At 39.3% G+C, this 26,405-nt stretch overlaps 1 protein-coding gene across 2 annotated transcripts; it reads right to left on the bottom strand.

Moving 5' to 3' along the window:
• Positions 1–2,263: 2,263 nt before the first annotated feature.
• Positions 2,264–25,984, bottom strand: Il7r (interleukin 7 receptor). 2 transcript variants are annotated; one of them, XM_075975898.1, is made up of 8 exons: positions 25,713–25,984; positions 21,149–21,287; positions 13,103–13,260; positions 9,123–9,280; positions 7,676–7,844; positions 6,370–6,463; positions 5,031–5,106; positions 2,264–4,663 (listed from the first exon to the last, which is right to left on the bottom strand). In XM_075975898.1, the coding sequence occupies exons 1-8, from the start codon at positions 25,792–25,794 to the stop codon at positions 4,154–4,156; spliced, it is 1,386 nt and encodes a 461-aa protein (XP_075832013.1). In that variant the 5' UTR covers positions 25,795–25,984; the 3' UTR covers positions 2,264–4,153. The 2 variants fall into 2 exon arrangements, with proteins under 2 accessions (XP_075832013.1, XP_075832014.1); XM_075975899.1 differs by lacking the exons at positions 2,264–4,663; positions 6,370–6,463 and having other exon boundaries at positions 5,027–5,106; positions 25,713–25,888.
• Between the last annotated feature and the right edge of the window lie 421 nt (positions 25,985–26,405).

Genomic DNA, 26,405 nt, shown 5'->3' with positions numbered 1-26,405 from the left:
ACCCAGCACACACTTGTACATGAAGGGTTTTAAATAAATTTTTTTAAATTTACTTTGTGTGTGTGTGTGTGTGTGTGTGTGTGTGTGTATGAGAGAGAGAGACAGAGAGAGAGACAGAGACAGAGAGAGAGGTTTTAATTCTTGGAAAGCTTTCTTTCAGGCTGTTAAATCTACACTCCATGAACACACACACACACACACACACACACACACACACACACACACACACAGAGAGAGAGAGAGAGAGAGAGAGCGAGAGAGCACCCTCAAGCAGAAAATGCCCTGGGGTGGCAGGCAGGTTTGGGCTGCTGTGTGGGTGCTGAGAACTGAACTGAGATCTCTGTAAGAACAGAAAGCATTCTTACATGCTGAGCCATCTCTCCAACCCCACATGAAGTTCTTGGGCCACCCGTCTTTGCAAGCACACCCAGTCCCTGTAGGAAAAAATAACCACATGCAAATCGCACCCTTCATCTCCATCAACTCCGTTGTTTCAGCCACTCACTGAGTGAATTATTACTGTCTACCTCGTTTTAAACACAGTAGCACTCCTGTTAAGACTTGGCTGTGAGTACACCCTGTACAACTACTCCTACTAAGGAACACGAAAACTCACACGAGACGGCTAGAGCAGTAGTAGTAGAACTTGTCATAATTATATTTAGGGAGCTAGTGCACTCTGAATATACAAAGAAAGGCAGCTCTTGATCTGAAAGAACTACCTTGAAAATTCTGAGGGGTTAATAGCTGTACAATGCAAGAATATTATCAAAAAATTAGAGTGGCAGAATGACGACAGACGTTCTAAGGGTGGATTTCAAAAAATAAAATAGATGGGACTCTGGTTATCTTGAAGTTATTTCTCATTTCAAAGAAATAAAAGTATTGAAAAGAGTAGTTTGTTGATAAGTTCATTGGTGAAATTGTGACCACACCCTAGGAAGAAATGACACTGGCCTTGTAATGTGTTACAGTCTGAGTGTTGCTGTCTTCACAATTCATGTTGAAATCTTAACTTCTACTGTAATGGAATTAAGATGCTGGGCCTTCTTTAAAAGGTCCAAAGGGTGCTTGAGTGTAAGGCACAGTGAGAATCCAGTGTTATTTTACTGAAGCCTTCATCAAAACCCTACCATGCTGACACACTTCCCAGTTTCTAAAATTGTAAGAAATCAGTTTGTATTGTTTTTAAGTTACTCAAACCATCGTCTTTTGTTCGAGTGGCTTAAATGGACCAAGGTCCAAAAGAATATACAGACATGCTTAAATTAAACATTCAAGATTAATATGTTATTTTTATAAAAATGCAATTTCTTTACCTTTCTGAAGTAACTGCTAAGGCATTACTGCTGCCATCAGAGACAGTGATAACTATATCAGTAACTATTCTTGTACAGTCCTCTGAATGTATAAGCTTTTCTCACAACTTTATGGCTCACTATACTTTTTCTTTAGTTGAGAAAAATCCCCATGTGATCTCCAGGCTCAGTTACCTGGCATACTCCAGAGTCTTGCTTTACCATATGAAATATGACCTTCATTTTGTCCTTGTTTGTATTTTTTTCCATTTAGCCTCTACTTGTTTTGTAATATCTTAAAAATTAATATTTTATACATGTGTGGGTGTTTTGTGTGTATGTATGTCTGCATTCCATGCATGCCTGGTGCTCGGGGGGAGGGGGGGGCAGAGTTGAGTAGAGTGTTGGATCCCTGGAAACGGAGTTACAGAAGTTCTTAGTCACGTATGAGTACTGAGAATTGAACTTGGGTCCTCTGTAAAGGAAGAGCAGCCAGTGTTCTTAACTGCTGAGTCATTTCTCCACCCTCTTTCCTGGTTTTGTTGTGCTTTTCTTCTGTCCTACCAGCGGAATCGTCATTGCAAGTTGGGGATTCCCCAACTTTGTAGCAAAGCTTGCTTCTTACTGTAAATTTAAACACCAGTTGTTCTCTTATCTGTTGCTGTGGCTCACACAAGGCCCAAACTTGCTGCTGTCAGCTCTGGCTTACTCTGGCAGTCTGTGATGTGAAGTTGCTGAGTGTCATTGTTAAGCCATTGTTTAGTGGCTAGCATTGTATTAAAGCAATTTAGTATGGTTTCTTAACAAATTGCTATTAATTATTGAATTGGTTAAAAATATCTTTCTGGAATCTTAACCCCATTAATGACTTATAAATGCTCTCAGTAACCAGCAAAACCTGTGTGGAACTTCAGGAACCTATGTATGAGTAGATGCCACAGTCACAGATGACAGTACAGCCATATAGAGTCCCTTAGCATTTAATGAAACGTAAAATGATAATACACACCATACTTTTTTTATGTAGCAGCTCTACAGGTTACTAATAATGCATTTGAGAAACAGAGTCAACTCAGACAACTGTACTGTAGTGGATGATGGATGTTTCAGAGAACACCAAAGAAAAACTGCTGAGCTCACAAAATCTGTCACCTGAGTTGCATCAATTCCAGGTTCCTTTCTACACATTCTTGAGATTTTTGACAGTTTCAAATCATAGCTACAAAAAAGCCCCCCCAAAACACAAGCATGCACATCTGAAATAGCCCATGCTTGGATTTGAAGGCACAAATTCCCATGGATGCCTCAGTGAAGAGAGAAGCAAAGGCTTGTAGAAAATTAGTTGACTAATTGGAGATTCCCTGGACTCAGGTGTAGCTGATTGATCAAACTGGATGCCTGTTTCTCATTATTTTTTTATCATTTTTATTTCACATTACTTGGAAGTATCAGTTGGCATCTCTGTTTTGAATATTATCTCTGACCAAAAGTTTTGATTTTCCAGTATGAAATGCAAGAGGGAAACCGGCAGAACCAATCCGTAATGTCGCATTACACACTGTTCCTGAATACATATTTAAGCATTAGCAGCAGTTGTGGTGATGTGAATATAATACATGGATTTGATACATGACCAGACAGACACACCAAATTCAAATGAACAGAGGATTTTAGTGCTAAGGAGCTCAATGGTGTCCTTCAATTACTTCTTATTTTCTTCAGGAGATTGGCCATATATACCAGGGATTCAGAGTTTTGGCTTGCAATCATGAGTTAACATTTCAATTTGAGCAGCTTACCTATCTTCTTTGTGTTTGCATGTGTATAGTCTCAGCTGGAGCACACATTGAAGTGTTCACATTCCCTCTTCCCTGTAGTTCGGGCAGCATCCAAGGGTGTAGAACCTGGGGTAATTTGTCATGGTATCTACACACATAGGAGGGCTATTCCTCTGCTCATGGGTTAAATGTCACACTCTTGCAGACTCTCATCAGCTCCTTATATGCTCCCATATGGAGGCAGGTGGATGGTAGCAGCAGGAGGATCATGGTCTTGACAACTGACTCTGGAATTTCTTGGCTTCTAACTGATTACTTCTATGGTTGGTTTTAAAAAACAAACAAAATCAAATGAGCTTGGTGGGGTTTTTTTCCGACTTCCTTTGACACATGGTCATGGCACTTCATACCTATAAGTACATTTTGTCCTACACTTTCTTCTTCGTAGCCACTTTGATTAAAATGACCACACATCCACATCTTTCTGAGACAGACCCAGTTTATGCTTGCTGTTAACTGTCTCTGACTTTCCTTTTCCAGAGTGGTGCAGTTTGGATAATAACTATATAATCACCCACTCAGTGGTGATGTTTGGCACGAAAGACTAGCATAGGTTCATGGCAAGGGACGGCTGAAGTTAGAACACACACCTCACCTCCTGAAGAAAGGAAAGCTTAGACAAATTACTTAAAATATTTACTATCAACTTTAGCATCTATGGCAAAGAGTTTATCAATTATAATGGATGAAGATGAATCCACATTGCCATATTATTCTCTCTTCTGCATTCATTACATCCTTCTATCTTCCCCTTAATCGTCATTTGAGTTTTGTTCCTATTTTTTAATTGGGCAACCTGAACTCTTAGTACTTAACCAACAAGGCAGAAACATCTTCTTCCTGTTTTATGCAAATGCTCCTGAGCTAGGAGATCAAAATGACTTCTCAGAATGCTGATGCTGTGCAGCAAGGTCACGATGACTTTATCTTCTTTGAACTATGAGGGACAGGCATGTTAGGCTTTTCATCCCAGTGATCATTCTGTTTGTGATGGAAGGGTCTTCGGTTTCTCATAACTCACTTATTTTGGTAAAAACTAGACATGGTGACATATGCTTCTTCTTGATTCAGCACTGAGGAAGTGGGGATGGGCTGTCTCTGAGAAACTGGCACCAGGATTCCTGACTGGAGAGGAAATGCCTGAGGGAGGATGCCGTTTGTGTTCCCAGGGCTTGTCAGCAAGTCTTGGTACACAGGAGGCCCATTCCTGTCACCATCTCTGTAGTCAGGGGACAGAGAGGAAAGGAAGGGAGGAGTGTTGCATGTACTCGGATTTCTCTCCAGGAGTCTCAGGGGTGACTCTCTTCTGAAAGTTTCTGGTGTGCTGACTGAAATCTCCGACAGCCGGTTTGGGCTGTGCACAGCTGCGCCATGACCCTGCTTCTCCAGCTCCTCAGGGGGAGAATCAGGCTGTGGAGGATTGCCACTTTGCAGAAATGTTTCTACTTCATCTCTGGATTGAATGCCATCCACCTCATGAATCTGACAGTCCAGAAAACTTTCAGGATTGAAACTCACATTCAAATTCTGTAGAGAAATCCAGAAGCATTAGTGGCAATGGAAAGAGGGGCTATTAGATATTTGGTTCTGAAAAATAAAGACATCTAAGAAACTTTCTCATGCAAATGTACTACGCAATGCTAGAAAATGGCCTGCTTGCTCTTCTGCTGGCTCCACATCTGCCTGAGCTGTGATACTTCAGGTTTGAATTGAACCCTGATTGTGTTCCCACTCCCCGTCCCGTGCATCTCAACTTTGTTCCCCAGTATCTTACAAAGAGCCTCACCTATGCAATACATAAAAGACCAAAAGTTGAGTTTTAGTTTTCCCTTGTCTTGAACATTCTTAGACGAAGATATCTTCAGTATGGTGTTTCTCCAGCAGAAGCACTTACCTTTTTTGGTTTCTTACATAGTTGTTCCAGAGTTTTCTTATGATCAGGGAGACTGGGCCATACGATAGGTTTAATCCTAAAAGCAGAGAATATTCATAAGTTAAACAAATGGCAGAGGGAGAAGGTGCACAAATACATCGTTCTCTTTGTTTGAGGGAGATTGTATGAACAGTTTTCTGGTACTGGCTCTGCCACTATAAGGTAGTAACTGCGGACAGATGTCTTGTTTTCTGTGGGCAGTATCACCCATTTGATTATGGTATATTGTGACCATAACACTGTGATTATGGGAGTGAGGTTTGCAGGGAGGTAGTATTAATGTTGACATGGAGCTAAAACTTGTAACCTAATCTTTTCTATTCAATGTCTATATCTTATCCATTCTCATTACTGGAAGTAGCTGTTTTGCTTTAATTCTAGTGGGAGTAGGGACTATGCTCTAAGCTTTTCAAGACATTTATTTTATGGTAATTATTTTTCCATTTAGGACACCATTTGTCCTAAGAATATGCTGAGGGCACCTTCCTAGAACACTGGGTAATTTCAAAGCATATGACTCTACCACAGTAGAATACAAAAATCTTGTGAATTTGTGTGCAGGAAGTCATGACATCAAATATACCCCTTGTTAGAATGGGTAATTCCTCATCTGTCCTCAGGAGGATGTGGGGAAAATATTTGGAAATTCTTATTTGGGAGGCAAGGGACTATAGAGATGGTTCAATAAATAAGCTGCTTGCAATCCAAGCATGAAGACCCAAGTTCAGATACTCAATGATGACATATGGCATGGGGGAGACAGGCAGCCACTCAGATTTACTGACAAGTTAGTCTGACCAAGTCACTGAGTTCCAGGTTTAGTGCAAAAGCCTGCCTCCAAAAACAAAGTGGAAAATTGCTGATTAAAAAAAAAATCAGTGTTGGGTTTTGGCTGCCTATAGGTCAGCACACACATGAACACATAAACAGACAGATAAATAGACAGACAGACCGACAGACATAAAGACACACACACAGAGGGAGGGAGGGAGGGAGGGAGGGAGGGAGAGAGAGAGAGAGAGAGAGAGAGAGAGAGAGAGAGAGAGAGAGAGAGAGAAAGAGAGAGAGAATATTTGGGGAATAATGTTTGCCTTACACATCTAGTTTATATATTTTTGCTTCTTCTGAAATCAACTACATAAAACTGACTGGGATCTAAGAATGGTATGAAATATATTTGACATTGTAATTCTTGAAATGTCACGTTTCCCTTTAAAATTTTCTAGATAAATAAGTGGGACATGAGTCCTCCTTTCTCTGGCTTCACACAATTTCCCTCTTGATTATCAAAGAAAATCACCTCTTTTTCCATAGCACACAGGCTAAGATGACCAACAAAACCACAGAGAAACAACTCAGAATGCTGATACTTGGCAAAACAGGATCCCATCGTCCTGGAATACAAGGAGAGATCATGATTAGCATTCAGTAAGCAAATAATGTGGGGATAGATATGGTAGATGCTTAGGATGGTTTGAATTTACTTAGTGACACAGTCTTATTGTTTCTTGAATGTTGGGAGCAGTGAGATCCCAGATCCTGAATTTCTTGTAAACAACTTGTTTTCCCCGGATCTGAGTGCCTACAGCTGCTCTGAGCATGAGACCTTCAGGAGTTCCTGATGGCAGGAGAGTGGTTTCTGGTGGGTTTGGCTGGGGCGTGGCTTTTTCTATATAATCTGCCCTTGAACACAATAAAGAGAGCATTCCTGGGGCTTTGGTTTCAGTGTTAAAAGGTCTGCGTGTCGGTCTGTCTCTGCGTCTGTATTCTCAACCTCCAGCCCCTTGCCTTAAGCTCGTGAACTGGGGTCTAGCACATAGAGCGCCGACTGGGGCCGCGGTGTGCCGCACTTGAAAATAGTTCTTTGGGAGACAGGAAGAGTGGCTCTGATCTGGGTGACCATGGCAAGAGCATCAGTCACTTGAAATGTAAAGATGACATTTCATGATGGTCTATAAACCTGTATCTGACTGCCAATACCCACAAAATAAGTTTAAGTAAGAGTTGAAAAGATTAACGTTCACCCTGAAGCTACAGCAAGTTCCAAAATGGTAGTGTGAAGCGGACAGAGCAGGAATAAACTTCATCCCCCTCAAAGGAGTTCTGTGTGAGGTGCTTTGTGCACTTTCCTGAGACATGTTCTCTGGTTTCTCTGGCAACGGGTATTTCCCATACCCCATAACATCTTCAGTAAAAGTGGGAAAGGATTTTAGTAGATGGGCATTCTGGCCTGGTCACTTATTATTAACAAAGATATTACAAAGCAAAGAGGAGTCACAGAGAGATCAGACATGATCCCCTACAAAGACAGAAATGGTGGTGAGTAAGGAGTTCTTACATATTTCATTAGTAGATTCAGGAGATTCTGAGACAATGGCATCAAAGCAATTTATGTCCATTATCAGGTACAATGGCCCCAGCTCCCATTGCTCTTATTCCAGACAAGTGGCAAAGAAGGCAGGCAGAACATCCTGCAAAGAAAATGGAAGAGGCCCCCTCCATGTCCTGACCTGTGGGTATTTATATCAATCTCCTGCTCACTCCTTGCTATACTTTGGAATATGAAGCCTTGTGGAGGGAACAGAGATTCTACAGCTGTTGCTTACCTGGACTCCCAGGCTCTGGCATTTTGAAGGTAGAACTTGGACTCCAGTCACTCCAGAAGCCTTTGAAGTATCTGGTGTTGGGGATGGATCGGACTTTGATTTCATACACGGTTTTAGGTCGTAGCTTTCGCTCTAGGATTGTTGTTCTTGTGTTCAATAAATTGACATGCTGGGGTGAAAAACAATGGACATTGCTGGATGTCAAAAGACATGTTGCCTAGATCTCTCGACTCACTTTAATACAAACTCTTTCAGTCGTGTTGCCGCTCCCTTGAAGTTCTTTCATATTTCTTAAGTGAAGGAGTTCAACTATGCAAAAGATTTGGCAGCAGAATGAGGGACAGACTCAAAATGATGCCAAGAGAGGTCAAACACTGGCTGGTTGGGTCATTAGCTGAATTATCATCTCCTGCTTTGAAGTGTCTGACTACCTTAAGTCTCACAGCTACCTCTCCCATTCCAGTATCTTCTCTCTCTTTCTGTCTCCTTTCAAGGCAAAACAACAGGTAGTGAACAGTAACCATTTGTATCAACAGACCATCTATTAGCAGTTATATGGAACTAAACACTAATTTTGATGCGACTTACAATTGCGTTTATGTTTATTGACACAAATAAACCTACAGGAGAGGGTAGACATTTAATTTCCTTTTTTTTAAAAAGCAGAAAATCAGCTGATTGTCTTGGAACAATTTATTCATAATCCTTCTTCCTTCTACTAATGTTGCTTTTCCACTGAATCATCAATTCAGATGATTAATGAGAGAAGGTAGGATGAAGATCACCCAGTTTATGTATGTGTGGGGAGTAGGTAGAGAGAGACAGCAGATGGCAAGGACAGGCATGCACATTTGTAAGTGGCATTGAGAGTAATGACGATGACCAGGGCATTGGGCATAAGGAAGCATTCTTTATTCTTGAGAAAGAGAAGCCATCTCTTGAAAAAAAATATCTATGTGACATAGGGAGGACAGGGGTTAAGCTGGTAGGGTTAAGCAAAACCCAACCACCCAATATTCTCTGAATCTCTCCCAGCTCATCTCCTAAATGGATGCTAAGAGCAACAAGATCATCTTAACCTCAACAGACTATGAAGAAGCCGACTAAACATCCAGAAAATGAAGAGAAAATAACAAACTGTTCCTTCTGCTGCAGAATCTTTAGACATTAAAATAAAAACAAGAGACAGACAGAGTCACAATTTTTCCTGATTACCTAATGGACTGTAGACTTTATATAATGAGGATCAGGTTTGTCTGAGCTTGTGTTATCATCTAAATTCTAACCATAAAGATACAGTTGAGCCAGTTAGATAATGAAGAGCCAAGAAAAATGCAGGAGTTATGGGGTCTTAAATGAATATCATCCCAGGAGCCTCTCTGAGTAAAGAAGAAGTTCTGAAGACAAAACATGATGGTGTTTATTTTATAAACATGATCTACATTACCGTCCAGTTATTTTCACCCTTTTCTGGGCGGTAGACCATGTCATGCATTAACTGTTTTACATACATCTTGTTTGAGTGAGATGTATTAAAGGTCACCAAAAAGTCGCTTGCTTCTTTTCGATAAACTACTTCTAGGCCAAAAGGGGCTTCAGGTTTAACTGGAAAGAAAAAGAAGGGAAAGTTGTGAGTTGAAAACATCATAAGTACATTGAAGCATTTTCTTATATTTTTTCATATTAAAATGTATTTACATCATTTCTCTTTATCCTGTCCTCTCTCTAAACTCTTCCATGTGCCCTTGCTTTAGTTCAAGGAGGTTTAGTTTAATTCATGACCTCTGTTATATTAATAGTTGATAACTATACTTTTAGACGTCTTTCTGCTCTAAAGCTCACTCCTAGAGCTTTCTGTGTTAGGATCTGATAGTTCACAAAGCCAAATCTCTTTTTCCTTGATTCACATCCAGACAGCGTTGCCAGCCTTCCTGTGGCTGGTGTGGTCTTCTGAGTGTTGTGAATACTTGGAACTGTACCAGTTCTAGTCTTGGCAACCAAATCCTCCCTTGTGTAATTCCCATCTTGGTCCATTTTTATATACCAAGTCTTTTGGTAAAGATGATTGTGTCACACCGTAGGCAGCAATGGTATGTGTGAGAAACAAACTTAGAGTGTCAGACCACATGTTCATGAATTGCTTGTTTTGGTGGGCGGTGATGATCTTATACACACACACACACACACACACACACACACACACACACACTTACCATCATAATACTAGATGCTGCTAATGAGCTCCAAATTAAGAGAATTGCAAGGTTACATCTGAGACCTCTGGACCTGATCGCAGATGCCCCTGGCTTTGGCTAACAAATACTAGAATGACCTCCAGACTTTCTCCTTGGTCAGTTTTAGTCAAATTAGCCTATTGTTCCATAATCCTCTGCCTGTTGTTTGCCTGCCTCCTAGAGTTGTTGCTCAGAAACAATATGCCGTATAAGATACATGCCTCAAAGGAGAAAGCTCTAAGCAGCACAGACCTAAAGTATTGAATTTCTAGTAAAAGATCTGGATCATGTTGGATATTCTCCTTTGACCTGAAACAATTTTATTTTATTTTATCAATATACCTAAAACAAAGTAAGAAGGCAGGAAGCTGCATCTCCAGCCTTAGAGGCTAGGAGGATGTCTTACTTGAGGTTTCTCTTGCTGTGAAGAGACACCATGACCACAACAACTCTTATAAAAGAAAACATTTCATTGAGTGGGCAGCTTACAGTTTAGAGGTTCAGTCTATTATTAACATGGTGAGGAGCACTGTGGTATACAGGCCAACATGGTTCTGGCTATATCTTGATCAGAAGGCATCAGGAAATGGTCTGTCTCACTGGGAGTAGCTTGAGCGTAAGAGACCTCAGAGCCTACCCCCACAGTGACTCACTTCCTCCAACAAGACCACACCTTCTCCAACAAAGTCACACCTTATAATAGTGCCACTCCCTTTGGGGTCCGTTTTCTTTTAAACCACTGCAGGGGACTTGATGAAAGGGAAGAGGAGAAAGTTGTCGGTGGCCAGGGTTCTGGTTTTAGAATTCAATCAGGATTTACTTTAAATTTGTGGAAATGATAATTCAGTGACTGAGATGCCTCCCAAGGAGCCAGGAGAAAATAACCCTATGAAAAATACCCTATCGATAAAACTGGACTCGCTGAACATAGCGGACAATGAGGACTACTGAGAACTCAAGAACAATGGCAGTAGGTTTTTGATTCTACTGCATGTACTGGCTTTGTGGGAGCCTACGCAGTTTGGATGCTCACCTTACTAGACCTGGATGGAGGTGGGTGGTCCTTGGACTTCCCACAGGGCAGGGAACCCTGATTGCTCTTTGGACTGACAAGGGAGAGGGACTCTATCGGGGGAGGGGGAGGGAAATGGGAGGCGGTGGCGGGAAGGAGGCAGAAATCTTAAATAAATAAATAAATAAAATAATAAAAAAAGGAAAATACCCTATCATTTTTCATCCTACTTGCTTGGGAGTGCAAGTACTTTCTAGTGCCATGGCAGAGACCCACACCATCCCTTTCATACAGACTTGTCCTACCAGCAGCATAAAAACTCTGGCTCCCCTCACTGCTGCTCACATAAAAAAATTAGTCTTGTGATCTGCTGTTGGGAGATGCAATATGGTCCTTGATGAGTATTAGGCATTTGAGAACTAGAACCATGGATGGGCAGGTATCTCTAGATCCTGTGGGAGTGGTCTGAGTGCTCCAAAAGACTGCAGAGGCTTGTGTGCTTGGGTTGACACATGCAAGGATGACAATAGATTTTCAATTAATGTTGTAGCACTTTCTCAGAGGGTCAAGAATTGTTACCTGTTCTATTCATTCTCCAAGAGACATACCTTTGAAGTATAAATGATGAGACTTTAAATAGGATGCCTTTGTGCACTGATCTATAGGAGCCTCGCGTCTAAATAAATAAAGACCAGCTTACTCATGCTCAAAAGTCACAGATACTGTCCCTGCCTCATCTGCCACTCATGCTGCCCTAGCTTGCATGGTCAAACATGTAAAGGCAGCCATTTGTCCAATATTCCCTTTCTGTGACATCTACTCTTCTGCTAAGATAATTGTTCAGGCAGGGAACTTCTACTTTGATTCTTTGTCATCATAGTTAAACAAAGCTGAGGCAACTTTCTCACTTTTTCTCATATCTAACAAAAACTGCTCTGTTGTCTTTACTTTTAGAGTAGTGAAAGAAGTTTTGAGAATGGGGAAAACAGTTCATAGCCTTTAAAACCAGCAAAACTTGTATTTATATGATCACTCTGGACATTTTCCCATACATATTCACTTGTGAATCTCCAGATACAGAAAAAATACAAATAGCTAACATGTCATGACACTAACTCAAATTATAATTTAATTCAAATTATAGCTTCTTTTACTAGTTACATTTAACAAATATAATTATGTAGTCTCGGTCAAATCAATTTGTATATGTTTCACTTCTCCATCTCTTTGGAAATTTTATTATGTTATAGTTCATCATAGCTGGGCTATGGCCCTTACTTTTTAAGTTAAATGTCAATCCAATGGTATTTTAAAAACATGACTAAAATTTAAGTCACTAGATTTTGAATGACACAGATTAGCTTTCATAGAGTAGGCATTGTTAAATCTGTAAAAGGCCTTAAAGATAAAAAGTAGAAATTTTCTCTAGAAACATGTCTGATTCAAGAATGCAATATATTCTTGTTTCTTGCCATGAGAATTTGGATTCAAGTCTGCAACATCCACACTTACCCTAAATTTATACCCTCTGGCTTATCATTAAGATTTTGAATTTATCACTGCTTCAATCACAATACCCAGTTTAAAAATTAATCTGCCTTTCATCTCTCTCTTTCTCTGTCTCTCTCTCTCCCATCTCTCTCTCTCTCCTTATCTATCTTCTATTATCTATCTATCTATCTATCTATCTATCTATCTATCTATCTATCTATGCATCCATTTATCTACCACCCATAAGTTCTCTCCCACCTGTGTAACTCTGACAAATATGGAAAATGTATATTTGTTTTTTAAATGATTTGTTAATTTAGTTATGCAAATTTAGACTATTATGTGAAATGGAGGAAAAATTACAAGGCCTTCATGATAAATAAATGCAAAACAGAAAAGCTGCGTGGGAAGATGATAGATGACTCTGCTCCAGTTACATTCCTCATACTGATGTGTGTTTCCACCAATCTGTACGTGTCATGTCAAACACCCTCTTCCAATCTTCTCAGCATATTTTTCACAGTAGGAAGACATGGGTCAAATTTTTCATTTATTAGAGAGAAGTTAGAAAAGTTGCTGTTGGCTATTACAAAGTTTGCATGACCTGCCTATTTTTAACATACTGAAAATTAAGACGTGTCTGCAGCTATCCAAATCATGGCGACAATACTTTAATACACAGATTCTTACCTATCATGGCTATTTCCATATTTTTGCAAATTAAATTCCTTTTTCCAAGCTTCACACATATATTGCTCACACCAATCAGTAGGAATTCGCTTGTCTTTATGAAATACTTATCTTTCAGCTTATTAAGAGTTAGGCATTTCTTCTGTAAAAGAGCCCCGCTGTAAAAACAAAAAGCCAGAAGTCTTTATTCAGGTAGGAGTATCTGTTATACAATAAAATGACATATTATACACATTTAGTTGTGTGAATTCATCTTTCGTGTCTACAAATACATAAGTAGGTGAGCTAATACTGCAGAGAAAAATGGGATGAATTAAAATAGGATAGTTTCCTGCTCCATTACTTTTATTATATGCAAATTATCTGCAATAGTAAAAGCTTGCTTAATTGTCATCATAGAACCTTCATCCAGTAACTGATGGAAGCAGATGCAGAGATCTACAGCTAAGCACTGGGTTGATCTCCTAGAATCCAGTCATAGAGAGAGGAGCAAAATGTTATATGCAAAGGGACTGAGACCATGATGGGGAAGCCCACAGAAACAGCTGACCTGAGCATGTGAGAGCTCACTGACTCCAGACTGACAGCCGGGGAACCTGCATAGGACTGAACTAGGCCCTCTGCGTGTGGGTGACAGTTGTGCTGCTTGGGCAGTCTGTGAGGCCACTGGCAATGTCCCTAGTGCATGAACCGGCTCTCTCGAGCCCATTTCCTATGGAGAAAAAAAATTTGGTCAGCCTAGGTACAGGGGAGAAGGCCTTGGTCCTGCCTCCAGTGATATGACAGACTGTTGACTCCCCATGGGAGGCCTCACCCTCTCTGAGGGGTGAATGGGGGTGGGGTGGAGAGAAGGTGGAGGAAGTGGGAGGACAGGAGGGAAAGGGAACTGGGATTAGTATGTAAAATTCTAAAATATTAAAAATAAATAAATAAAAAGGAAAGAGATAATGCCAATATTACAGAAGTTTTCCCCCAAATAGAGATGATAAACACAGTTCTTTGAAGCAAGCTTAAACTTGGTCCCCCAACCTAGCAAAATATATTATAAAAAAGAAAACCATCCCTAAAATGTGTGTGGAGGTCTGGAGATGTGGCTCCCTTGGTAGAATGTTTGCCTAGTTTGCTCAAAGAAAGACCTGTATAAACCCAGTGTATGGAAATATACCTGTATTTCCCAACTCTCAAAACAAGGATTTAGTGGGATTAGAAAAGAATGGAATATATAAGACAGGTCCTTAAAAATGTATGTGCAAAGTTCTTCAAAATCATAATACTACTGGACTACAATAGGTTCAGTAGGTTCAGTATTCAATGATCAATTGGCATAATTCACCGCATTAACAGAATAAAACTCTAAAAAGTTATGCATCTTTAATGGAAGCAAAGTTTTTTTTGATAGAATCACATATTTATTCATGATTAAAACCATCCCAACAAACAAGAAGTAAAATAAAGACACTTGTTTAAATCAATAAAATGCTCTTACAGAAAGTTAACATAAAAGACGGTGGTAAAAGACCAGGACTAGGGAAACAGTTCTCCTTGCATATGCCTGCACAGAGGTGTCCGGGATGTTCTACTCAGTTCACAAGAGAAGGGAAGCAAATACAAGTGTGTGCAGATTTGAAAAGAAAAAGAAAAAACCACATTTATTTGGCAGAGAAAAACTATCTGTTCACATGGACATTTTTAAAGATTCCTGGCATGATTATAGGAACTAGTTTAATTCATCAAGGCCATCAGAAAATGCACAGCTGTATTTTTATGAGTAACATCAAAAAATTAGAAAATGAAGTTTAAAAATGATGGTTCCTTTGTGATGATGGCAGGAGGATAAACGACAGAAATAAAATTTATAAAAAGATATTCAATGCCTTTGTACTGGAAATTGCAAAGAGTATAAGGGAGATATTTGAATAAATCTAAATAAAAGGGAGCTATGTTCATGCGCAAGCAAATTAACTACTGATACATTAGATTTTCCCCAGTTTTATATACTGTTAATCAAAACCTTAGCAACACTTTAAATTATAGACTAATGAAACAACACTGAATAAAGTGTATGACTCTTATGTGCAGGACTCAGTAAACCTTATTAGAATTAGGAACCCTAATCTTATGCAATTTTATACTTTTTAAATCTAAATCTACTCTTTGAAATATAAACATAAAAATGTGAGACATAAACACATTAAAAAAAAAGAAAAAAAGAGCACACTCATGTCATTCACCAAACAAATCACCAAACCTTCTTAGTTTCCAGGACTTATACCCCTTTTCATACACACACACACACACACACACACACACACACACACACACACACACAGAGAGAGAGAGAGAGAGAGAGAGAGAGAAACGGAAAGAAGTACAGAGAGAGATAATGCACACACACAATCTCTGTTTCTCTCTCTCTCTCTCTCTCTCTCTCACACACACACACACACAGAGAGAGAGAGAGAGAGAGAGAAACAGAAAGAAGTACAGAGAAAATGCACACACACACACACACACACAGAGAGAAACAGAAAGAAGTACAGAGAGAGAAAATGCACACACACACACACACAGAGAGAGAGAGAAACAGAAAGAAGTACAGAGAGAGAAAATGCACACACACACATACACACACACACACACACACAGAGAAACAGAAAGTACAGAGAGAGAAAATGCACACACACACACATACACACACACAGAAACAGAAAGTACAGAGAGAGAAAATGCACACACACACACACACAGAGAAACAGAAAGTACAGAGAGAGAAAATGCACACACACACACATACACACACACAGAAACAGAAAGTACAGAGAGAGAAAATGCACACACACACACACACACACAGAGAGAGAAACAGAAAGAAGTACAGAGAGAGAAAATGCACACACACAATCTCTGTTTCTCTCTCTCTCTCTCTCTCTCTCTCTCTCTCTCTCTCTCTCTCTCTCTCTCTCTCACACACACACACACACACAGAGAAACAGAAAGAAGTACAGAAAGAGAAAATGCACACACACAATCTCTGTTTCTCTCTCTCTCTCTCTCTCTCTCTCTCTCTCTCTCTCTCTCTCTCTCTCTCTGTCACACACACACACACACACACACAGAATCAGAAAGAAGTACGGAGAGAGAAAATGCACACACACACACACAGACACACATAGAGACACACACTGAGACAGAGAGACACAGTCTCTTTCACACACGCATATACACAGACACACAAACACACACTCTCACGCTTACACACTCACGTGTATCTGGTTTGCGTAATCAACTTCTACATTCTGCCAAGACCTCTACTTCCAACTGAGCCCAGGTTTCACTCTTTACAATGACTAAGCTGACCCTGAAGAGCGAAGAGCTTGACTGAGAAACAATCTCATGAGGACACTTCTCAAAAAGAAAGAAATTAAATTAAACTTGAGGCATGTGAAATTATTCTGCATAATTTTTTTTATAGTGAAAATATATAATTCCAGAAAAACAAAAATTCTTTGTTTTCCTCATTGCTTGCTTTCTTCTTTGTTGACAGTGCATTGTGTGTGTGTGTGTGGGGGGGGGAACTGCACTTAGCAAAATGTGCTAATCTTCAATTGATTTTTTTGAAATGTGTATGATATGCAGCTATCAGTCAAGTTCTAGGTATAGGGTATTTCTTTTGCATTGAAAGGTTGCGCAGCTTATGTGCGGTAGTTAATCCCAAACCTAAGGGGAAACCAGAGCTCTCACTTCAAGTTTTCTTTTTATTGGATTAAAAAAAAATACCAATCCAAATTTCCACTCCCTCCGCTCCTCCCACCCCACCCCCCTCTAATCCTAAGTGGCCCTTCAGTCTGCCCCAGCCATAAAACTGTCACCCACATTCAGAGGGACAAGTTTGGTCCTATGCTTGTTCCTGTTTTGCCAGCCGGTAGTAGTTCTCATCAATGCAATAACATTACTAATGTTTCAAACTTGATTTCTTTATCTCAGGCACATGCTGAGGAGTTTTATTCTAGATGATGCTTATCTTATGCCTCATCTTTATAGTTACAGAGTAGTCAGTCACTGTATGAATATAATACAAAATGTCAATCTTTATAAGACCATTCCTGGCCTCTGTCTAGAAAAAAGAAGGCATCTGCATGGCTTTGGCAAAGCTAGACATGGGGTCAAAACCAGATGTAATTATTAAAACTAGTGATGGGTAAAGAAGTTAGGTTTATTTCTTGACATGTATTTATTATTTACAAAACATTCTTTAAAATTCCCCCTGCCAAAATTATAGTTTTTGTGAACTATCTGTAAGAATATGGAATTATCCAGCCCTCACCTCCCGCTGCCAACCTCAGAATCTCTAGGTACCGACGTGTGTGTTCGAATGCAGTGTCCTTACAGAGATTTATCTCTCAGAATGGAGTAAGAATTGAAAAGCAACAAGGTAAACTAGACACAAGGGAGCAAGTGTGAAGTGAGATAGACTTCTAATTGATGCACTGTTGAGATCTGCCCTCACTAATAGACTTCTAATTGGTGCACTGCTGTGATTTGCTGAATTAGAATAGAACTGAAAGCTTTGGGGGAAATAGCAACTTCTGAGCTGGAGTTACACATGCCAACATAGAGAAAACAGAAGTCAATGGATTTTTTTTTTTTTTTTTTTTTGGTTTTTGGAGACAGGGTTTCTCTGTGGTTTTGGAGCCTGTCCTGGAACTAGCCCTGTAGACCAGGCTGGTCTCAAACTCACAGAAAGTCAATGGATTTTTATGCCAAAACTTAAAGTATCTTTATAAGTAACATATGAATGAAATATTCAGTTATTGGGTCCTGAACCTATAGCAACTTTCTGGTATTTTAGAAATTTTAACTAGATCACAAATAGTATCAGTTCACTCCCATTTCCCAGACAATGAAATTAGCAAGTGATGAGTAATAAGAGATTCAATGTATTTGTTTATGAATCTGGGCCCCTTGTGGGTGGCTCCGATATCTAAGAACTGACCCTATGGAGAGGAAGCCATGCTAGGAGACAAAAATAAACAAAGCAGATTACTATGAACAGCGTTGGTTTGTGCTATTGACCTCCCTTAAAAAACTGGAGAAATCTATCACCAACAGCGGTAAAAATCTTGGTGCGCTTGTAAAAATGTATTTGGTTTCTAACTGTGCACTGTGTGACTTAGGGATCATTTTAGACTCTACTATTCACACAATAGCCTCTCTTCCACATGCATTTGTAAAACACATGAAATGTGATTGGTCTCAATTGCAATGTGGTCTAAATGTACAATGTTCACTACATTTTGATCATCTTCTATAAAACAAGCATAAGATGTCTCAGCATGCTATTGATTATACATGAATTAATAATTTTTAATAAATCAAATGAAAAACATGTTATAGTTAATCTCATTTTTTTTCTGTTTTGGAAGGTGAACAGCTAGAAAAGACTGGTGAGACAGCTGAGTGGGTAAAGGTTCTTGTTTGAACCACAGAACCCACGTAGTTTCAAGAGAGAACTAAGATTTTTGCAGGTTGTCTCTGGCCTCCACATGCGCACAGTGGCACCTGTTTACCCTCGCACATGCATACACATGTATCACAACCACAACTACTAAATGTAATGAAAATATAAAAATATTTTTTAAACATTGCTTCAAGAAAAGTCAAAACTACTTATGTGCCCATAGATTTATAGACTGTACTATACTTGTTCAGAGCAGAACTGTATCTGGGTATCTAGGGTAAGAGAAAGATCATAGTTACTATCCAAGTAGTACATACATGAGTCATGATTTTGATCTTGCATGAGATGCCTTGGGGCATGAGTGCTAATCCACATTCACAAATCGGGTTATGAGAGTAGCGATGACTGCTAAGGATCATTTAACCTAAAGCTTAATCCATTTCCTTCTTCTTACACATCTAGTCTTGTGTAGTTTAATATGATAGATGAATCTATCTTCTCTGTATAAACAGATGTTCAGACTGAAGGGCAAATATATTTATAGGTTCTACAAAAGCTAGTTCGCTTTCCAAAAAGAAATACACAAATTCTGAACTCTTTAGCTACCATCTTCTCAACCAAAGAAGGTACATGAATATCCTACGCAAAGTGTAGACACCTTATGGAAATGCTAATTCTCTAGAAGTTCCTTGTATCTATTTGAAGTCAGCATTCTGTTTCCCACTAAATAAACCTTAAGACATATGGTACAGGATAGCTGTTCAACTAGAAAACACAAATGCATGCTCTGTCAGATAAACTCAAGACAGTAAAGGACAATTGGTGACAATGGGGAATGTGAAAGAGAATGGGCAGAAAGGTCATCATGGCTTGCTCAAGCGAAACCACAGTGTTTGCTACAACCCACTGAAAACCTAGTTGGAAAACCTGAAGTCCAACCTCTGTGTTGAGGGGTCTTTTTTCCTATTCAAAAGTGAGAACATTGTTTAGATGAGTTATTTAACTGACTTAGCAAGTTGGAAGACTGATTCTGGACACCCGTATTTTGTTTTGGTTTGAATGTGGGGTATGTATATATACATTTTTGTGTGGGTGCATATGTATGTGGGTGTTTTTATATTTACATACATGTGTAGGGCAGTGGTTAACACCTGGGATCTTTCTCTTTCATTCTCCACTCTATACTTTATCATCCAGATTCTCTCAGTGAACCTGAATTTCATTGACTGGACCAACTTGATTAGCCAATAAGGATCCACCTATCTTCACAGCTCTCTCACTCCCAACCCACTGCAGGGGTGGGATTCCAGATACCACACTCAGCTTTTACAAAGGTTCCAGGAATCCTAACTCAGGCCCTCTTGCTTGCATAGCAAGAAATTTACTGGGTGCTTCTTGTCTCCAGATCCTGGATATTTAATTTTTCTGCTCTCCATAGAAAGCATGCTATAAACGTGCAATAACAGAAACAGACTGAGGACACACTGTGGCATTCAAATCCAAGATCTTGTTCATCCAGCGACTACAGGGAAAAGCTGTGCATAGACTCAAGAAACTACTATAAACTCAGGAAAGTCAGAAACTATAGCTTGTCTGGGTTGTAGGTGGCAAAGGACTGCCATAGTGATCACGGAATTTAAGCCTTCCTTTAGTTCTGCAGATCTTGACATACTTTCCTCATCCGGAAACTTACCAAGAAAATGAGGTCATCTGATATGAATTTGGAAATAGCCACAAGTCAGAATTTCATATTAGAGAATTTTTTTCAAGTCACCAGAGATAATAACCCTTGGCAACAAGTGATGACTAGTGGGCGAGGGAAAAGATAAAACTCATTTAGTTTTTATTTTACCAATGTTCAGACCAAAAATTTTGCTTGCATTTTCTTTCCTTTGAGGCTACATAAAACCAAGAATCAACTTGGTCTTATGAACTGTTTGGTAATTTTCCATTGACTGTATCATCTGAAATTAAATTGTTTGAAGAGAATGGATGATATATATATATATATATACATACATATATGTACACACACATATAATTATCATTTAATGTCCTTCTCCCATGAATAATTAAACATTAGACATTTATTTGAGCTCTTTATACATATTAAATTGTTTAACACTATAACCTTCCCATGAGATCCATTCTCTAAATTTTTAGATGAAGATTTTGAAGAATATATGTTACAAAACTTGCTGCAAATCAAAAAGTTATTAAACATAGGCACCGAGAATGGACTCCAGGCAACTACACTACATAATGGAACCTGAAGCTATTCCACTGTCCTAAGGGAACGTTCTAGGAGACGTCATCTCTTAACTACTGTGACCATGGGCAGATGAATCTCTGAGAACTACAGCACCATTTGTGGTGTTTTTCCTTGGGAACCAGCAAATGAAGTGAGAGTTGCTTCACTTTAATTTTTGGCAATGGACACAGTATTTTAGGAGGTTTTGAGACTCCAATAGTTGTTAGCATTTGATACTTAGGACAGACACTCCATCCTTCATAAAGTGCCGGAAGGGACACCTATAAAGAGAGACAGGAGATGGATTTCTGAGGACCATAGAAACCACCACCCTCACCATATCTCTAGTTCCAGGTTGGTGCTGTTGATATCTGGGTCATCAAAAGCACAAGTCAGAGAATGCTGGCTTCCATTCACTTCCAACTGGCTGTAGCACCAGAAGGAGTATTCATCCCCTTCTGCATCTTCTACATCTCCTGGGAAGAACAGAACACAGCTGTTAAGGAGGCAAATGAGGGCATCAGTTAAAGTCCTTAACAAAATGTCACTGGCATGGCAGACATGAAGGAGAGCTTATAGTTTATCTAAAGAATCAATTCCAAGGACAAAGGCAGTGACAAAGTTTTAGTACACATACATGAGTGCGCGTGCACACACACACACACACACACACACACACACACGCACACACCCCAAAAATCCAAAATGCAGGTGCAGAGAACAGAACATTTTAACTGAAAAACTTACCATAGTTAAGGAATAGGTTCCAGGTGCATTTTAAACTGTTTTACCATTGAACTACTATTTTAGAAAATTAGAAAAAGCATGAAAAATCCCTCTTCCCTGTTTATATCAGTATATCTGAATTTCTTTGCTACATTTTAAAACTGTATTTAGAAGGTTTCTATTAAGGCTAAATTCTCCACTTCACATGATCCAACATATGTAGGAAAGCCAAAAGCCTGGCAACTAGGATGGGTATTAAATGATGGTGACCAAGCACTCTGTGGGAATGTAAAATGTTGAAATTATCTTTTCTCCATCCTGAAATGTTTACATATTTCAAAGAAGAGCTCCTGTATTTCATTCATATGCCCCCTAATCCAATGTTAGTTTTCATCACTGGTCTTCCTTCGTTCCCTTCCAAGTACTATTTTCCAATGAAATATATGATAATAACTACTTCAGTTATAGGTACATTATGAGATTTCTCACTGCACCCTAAAAGATCACAACTAAGAATGATATTGATGCCTCCATTGTGTGAATTGAAAGATTTTTGTCTCAAATGACTGACCGTGACAGCTCTGACTATAAATTAGTAAACCCCAAGGATGCCCAAGTTTGTGCCTATGTGATTAGATTTTTGTTTTCCTTTCTACTGTATTCTATAGGTACCAGAAAGTAAGAAATGGAATTTTGTGTCTGTGTAGTCACTTTTGTAAACTGCAACATATTAAAGATATTATTTGATTTCCTAATCTGAGTGGACAGCCTACGATTAAATAGGTATTTGTGTGTATAGATATAATATCATATTTAAGAGCAGAATAAAGTCAGAAAATCTTTCAGCACATACATTCCAATAAGGACCAGGAAAATCTAGAGTGATCAAAGGTTTATATCACAATGGTGGAATATGGAGAGCCTCTGGCAGCTTCCAGGTGTTTAATCTCACCCAAAGCAAAGATTTTCATGCTTCTCAGGGTTTGATATGCTCTCAGAAAATACTAACAACGGGTCCCATTTGAGCCACTTAGCAGCCATATGCAGTTTCAATTGCTTTTTCTTAATTTAAAGAACCCCAAAGGTCTGTGGAAAAGTTAATAAAATTGGCTGCGAACAGACCAACCAGGTAAGTGACTATTCTAAGCAATAAATCTAGACATGGGTGGTGGACGCTGCTCACAGCCACAGGCATTTAACTTTTCTTTTTTCTTTGTCTCTTTTTGAGACAGGGTTCCTCTGTGTAGCTTTGTAACCTGTCCTGGAAATCACTTTGTAGGCCAGGCTGGCTTCTAACACACAGGCATCTGCTTGCCTCTGCCTCCTGAGTGCTGGGATTAAGGTCATGCACCACCACTGCCTAGATAGCATTTAACATTCTAAGCTTTCCCTGAACCTAGTCATTTCACAACCAGAGCATCAGCAAGTTTCTTTGCACCTTTTCTGTGTATGCTTTCCCCATTGACAGGATTAAGTAACAAAGGAGCAGCCCCTATTTTAAGAGTTCATATTTCGAAACATGTTCATTTTTAATTTTCTAGACTTAGCCGTCTGCCTCTCTGCGCTGTCACCTTTCGGGATGGAATGGCTCTGGGTGAATTTGTACATCCCTACATGGCAGCTCTCAGCTCTCATACTGTCTTGTATGCTTTTACTTGAGCGTTTCACCAACTCTATGTAATGGCTATGAATTACTATTTGGATTTAGACATCTCATGGGTCACATTTATTACACAGTTTACTCATAGTTGGCATGAGCAAGAGAAAGCACACTTCCAGCAGATGTCAAGAACCAGCTATAGGGAGGACTTCTGCAGACTCCAACCAGCCAGTCTGACAAAATATGTCTCAAGTTATTTCACACAATATGCAAGTACCTGATCATGCAAATTTTCCTGGAATCAAAGCACCTATGTTTGAACACACAGTTCATTGACTCTTTAAGAGGTGTTGTTAATGGGGCCCAGTTGCTCTGTAACCAAAAATCATTCCTATAAATGCTAGTTAAATCACATGCTATTGTGGGAGAATATTCACTTGATGTGAGGTGAAGACCTCTTTACTAAGAAGTCATGTACACAGCGGTTGAGTGATGTCATCTGGGGACAGATGTGCACGTGAATCCTCACTGTTCTAACTTCGTAGCTGTGTCCCCTTTCTGTATACTTGAACTCCCAAAGCTCAGGTTCTGATGCATATATGCACTTTGTAAGAGTCATTGAATAGATCTATACAAAGGTTTCTCTTAGATCACTGTAAGTCCTCCGTGAGGGTGAAAGTTCTCTTATCAGTCTTTGAGAAATCAGAATGAAAAGATAAGATGTGAATTATAATTATGAAAATAAACTCACAACACTGGGAGTTCTTTTGAAAAAATTATCTATCAACTGCATCTATTTCTGCTATTTTGACATTACATGGATTGAGTTAATGTCTTAAGCATTCATTAGTCAGTATCCTTAGTAGGCAAGTAAATAGCTAAGCATTTAATAAAAATTTTAACTATAGAAATTTAAAGCATTTGGAATACATTTTATAAGCAATGCAGTGTTATTTAAAAGATTTCTTCCCACAGGGTGATTACTTGGTTAATGGTGTTAACTGTTGGGGTCTTTGATGCTTCCTATGTTTGTTTCAATCATCCTCATAGTTATTAGAAAACTAACTTTATCTTTCAACCAACAATAGTAGATTACTTGTGAATTCCTTCAAGCACAGAGCGGAAAGTATTTTGATATGATTATGTGATTGCCTCCACATTTTTAATAGAATATTTATATATATATTTTTGAAATTTAAAAGGTTGAAGTAAAAATCCAGTTTTCAACGTGGATTTTCACTTCTTTTCCAAATAGTATGGTCAACAGGAAGAAATCATGGTGAAGTATTGCACCAAACAGCAATAAAGTTCTCGTGCTTCCTGCCATGTGTTTGCACACATTTAACATGAGACCGGGGACTCTTCCTCACAAAGTGACTCATGCTCAGTCACACTGAGAAATGTCACTCCTCTGACAATTCTCTTAGCGAGAAAAAGCAAGGGATTTCCATCCTTACATATGCTAGGCAAATGGACACAAATGTCAAAGGCGTAGGAAAAGCATGACTAAGGGAACTTAACTGAAAAGAGTTGAGCTGAGTCATGAGAGGCTGGCATACCCCGATACTGTCTATAAAGAAATGAAAACCTCTATATTTTAAGACAAGCTTTCACTCTGTAACTTAGGCTGGCCTGAAACTCATGATCTTCCTGTCTCAGACTCCCATGCTCAGGAGTTGCAGGTATGTGCAAACAGGTACATTCAATTAACAAATGCACATGTAGGCCAGGCATGGTGGTACATGCCTTTAATCCCAGCTCTCAGGAGGCAAAGACTCTGTGTGTGTGTGTGTGTGTGTGTGTGTAAAAACAACTTAATTTGTGGAAACAAATGTGAGGTTCAACTTCAATGTGGCTCCAGTAACTTTTAGACACTTTTGAGCATAGCCTTGTAATTAGAATGCTTAGTTTTGAGGAGTTGGATCCAAGGGTTTTATGCATTGCAAAGAGAATTACAACGGCCATATGATGGGTTTGCTGAATACAAAAGCAATCCTGTGTATTTCAAATAAGACTTTACTCAGCACTGTACTGAATTATTCATTAGCAATCTAACATGAATCTGTCAAAGCTAAAGTTATATAGAACCAATACATTATCAAGTAATTCCCATGTTCTAGGCACCAGAAATAAAGTTCTGGTGAATGCACAAACCTATTGATTCTGATCATTCATTTATTGTGAATATTTATGGATTTAGAACTCCATAAGCAGTTCAGCAAAACAAAGATAGCTTGATTTTTTTTTTCTGGCAGGTACAATTCTGGAAGAGATTCTCCAACAAGTACAATCAGAAAATTGATATGAGGCTTCTTTTCTGAGATCACCAGCCTCTATCCACATTTATGAGCCAGAGTTTGAGTGAAATGCATTACTTCTCAACAGTCTTGTGAGTTACAAGCCATCTGCAGTATTGTCCTAAGGTCCTTTGTCCTGGTGATTAGTACATGCAACATAACCAAGCACATGTTAAGTTCTTGCTGTCCCGCTCCAGCCTGTTTAGAACTGAGGAACCTGTCCGTATATGCTAAAGACGATCTGAAATCCTTTAAGAAAGAAGTTAGAAATGACTCACCATTCTGTGCATTGCCACTTTCTCCCGAAACAGCTTGAAATAAACAGAAAACTGTCGCGAAAGTTTTACCCAGAACCATCATTCTGGGAGAGAGAAGAGAGAAGAAGCACGCTTGTGTGTGCAAATGAATGAGAGAGGGGGAGACTAAACCAGCTCTGTGCCTACTTAACCACAGACGGGGAACTATGAACACATTACAGAAGGCAAGTGCCAGAAACAGGAAGTCTGAGCAAAAGGATTGCTGCTTTAAGCAGAGATAGAGAAAACAGAGAGGTAGAATGTGATATTTTTTTTCTGCATCAGTATTTGTCAGGACACACAGAGATGTGAGCCTGTTCCACCTTGTCTGAAGGTCAGAGTTTGAGCTTATTTTTGCTCTTTCAAAGTTGTTGACAACAGGTGTGGCTACAAAATAACAGATCCTGACTTAGGGTGTGGCTACTTGGTGTTTTGGACACTAAGATGGCCCATAGAGGTGGATCCACTCCACCCTGAAACAAAGGTCTAGGAATTCAAGCATACTCCTGTACTCCTTCATTTGAATTAGGAGGTTTGGCATAGGGAATGGCTGCCTACAGAATATTTGGTCTAGGGTGTGCTCCCTGCATATTCCTGCCTAGAACATCAAATACTTTACTCAGGAAACAATGACTTGATGTCTCAAGTATTGAAGCAAGTGACTCTTCTGGTTGT

Source organism: Microtus pennsylvanicus, chromosome 6, assembly GCF_037038515.1.
Source record: "Microtus pennsylvanicus isolate mMicPen1 chromosome 6, mMicPen1.hap1, whole genome shotgun sequence".
NCBI lineage: Eukaryota > Metazoa > Chordata > Mammalia > Rodentia > Cricetidae > Microtus > Microtus pennsylvanicus.
The sequence above is the reverse complement of the archived record's forward strand: the minus strand, read 5'-3'. Positions and strand labels throughout refer to the sequence as shown.

Coding starts and splice junctions, on each gene's coding strand:
- Il7r (XM_075975898.1), bottom strand. CDS start 25,794: ATGATGGTTCTGGGTAAAACTTTCGCGACAGTTTTCTGTTTATTTCAA. Junction 13,261..21,148: donor AACCTGGAACTAGAGATATG/GTGAGGGTGGTG, acceptor TTGTTTTTACAG/CGGGGCTCTTTTACAGAAGA. Junction 5,107..6,369: donor TGTGTGCTATGGAAAAAGAG/GTGATTTTCTTT, acceptor CTCTGCTTTTAG/GATTAAACCTATCGTATGGC.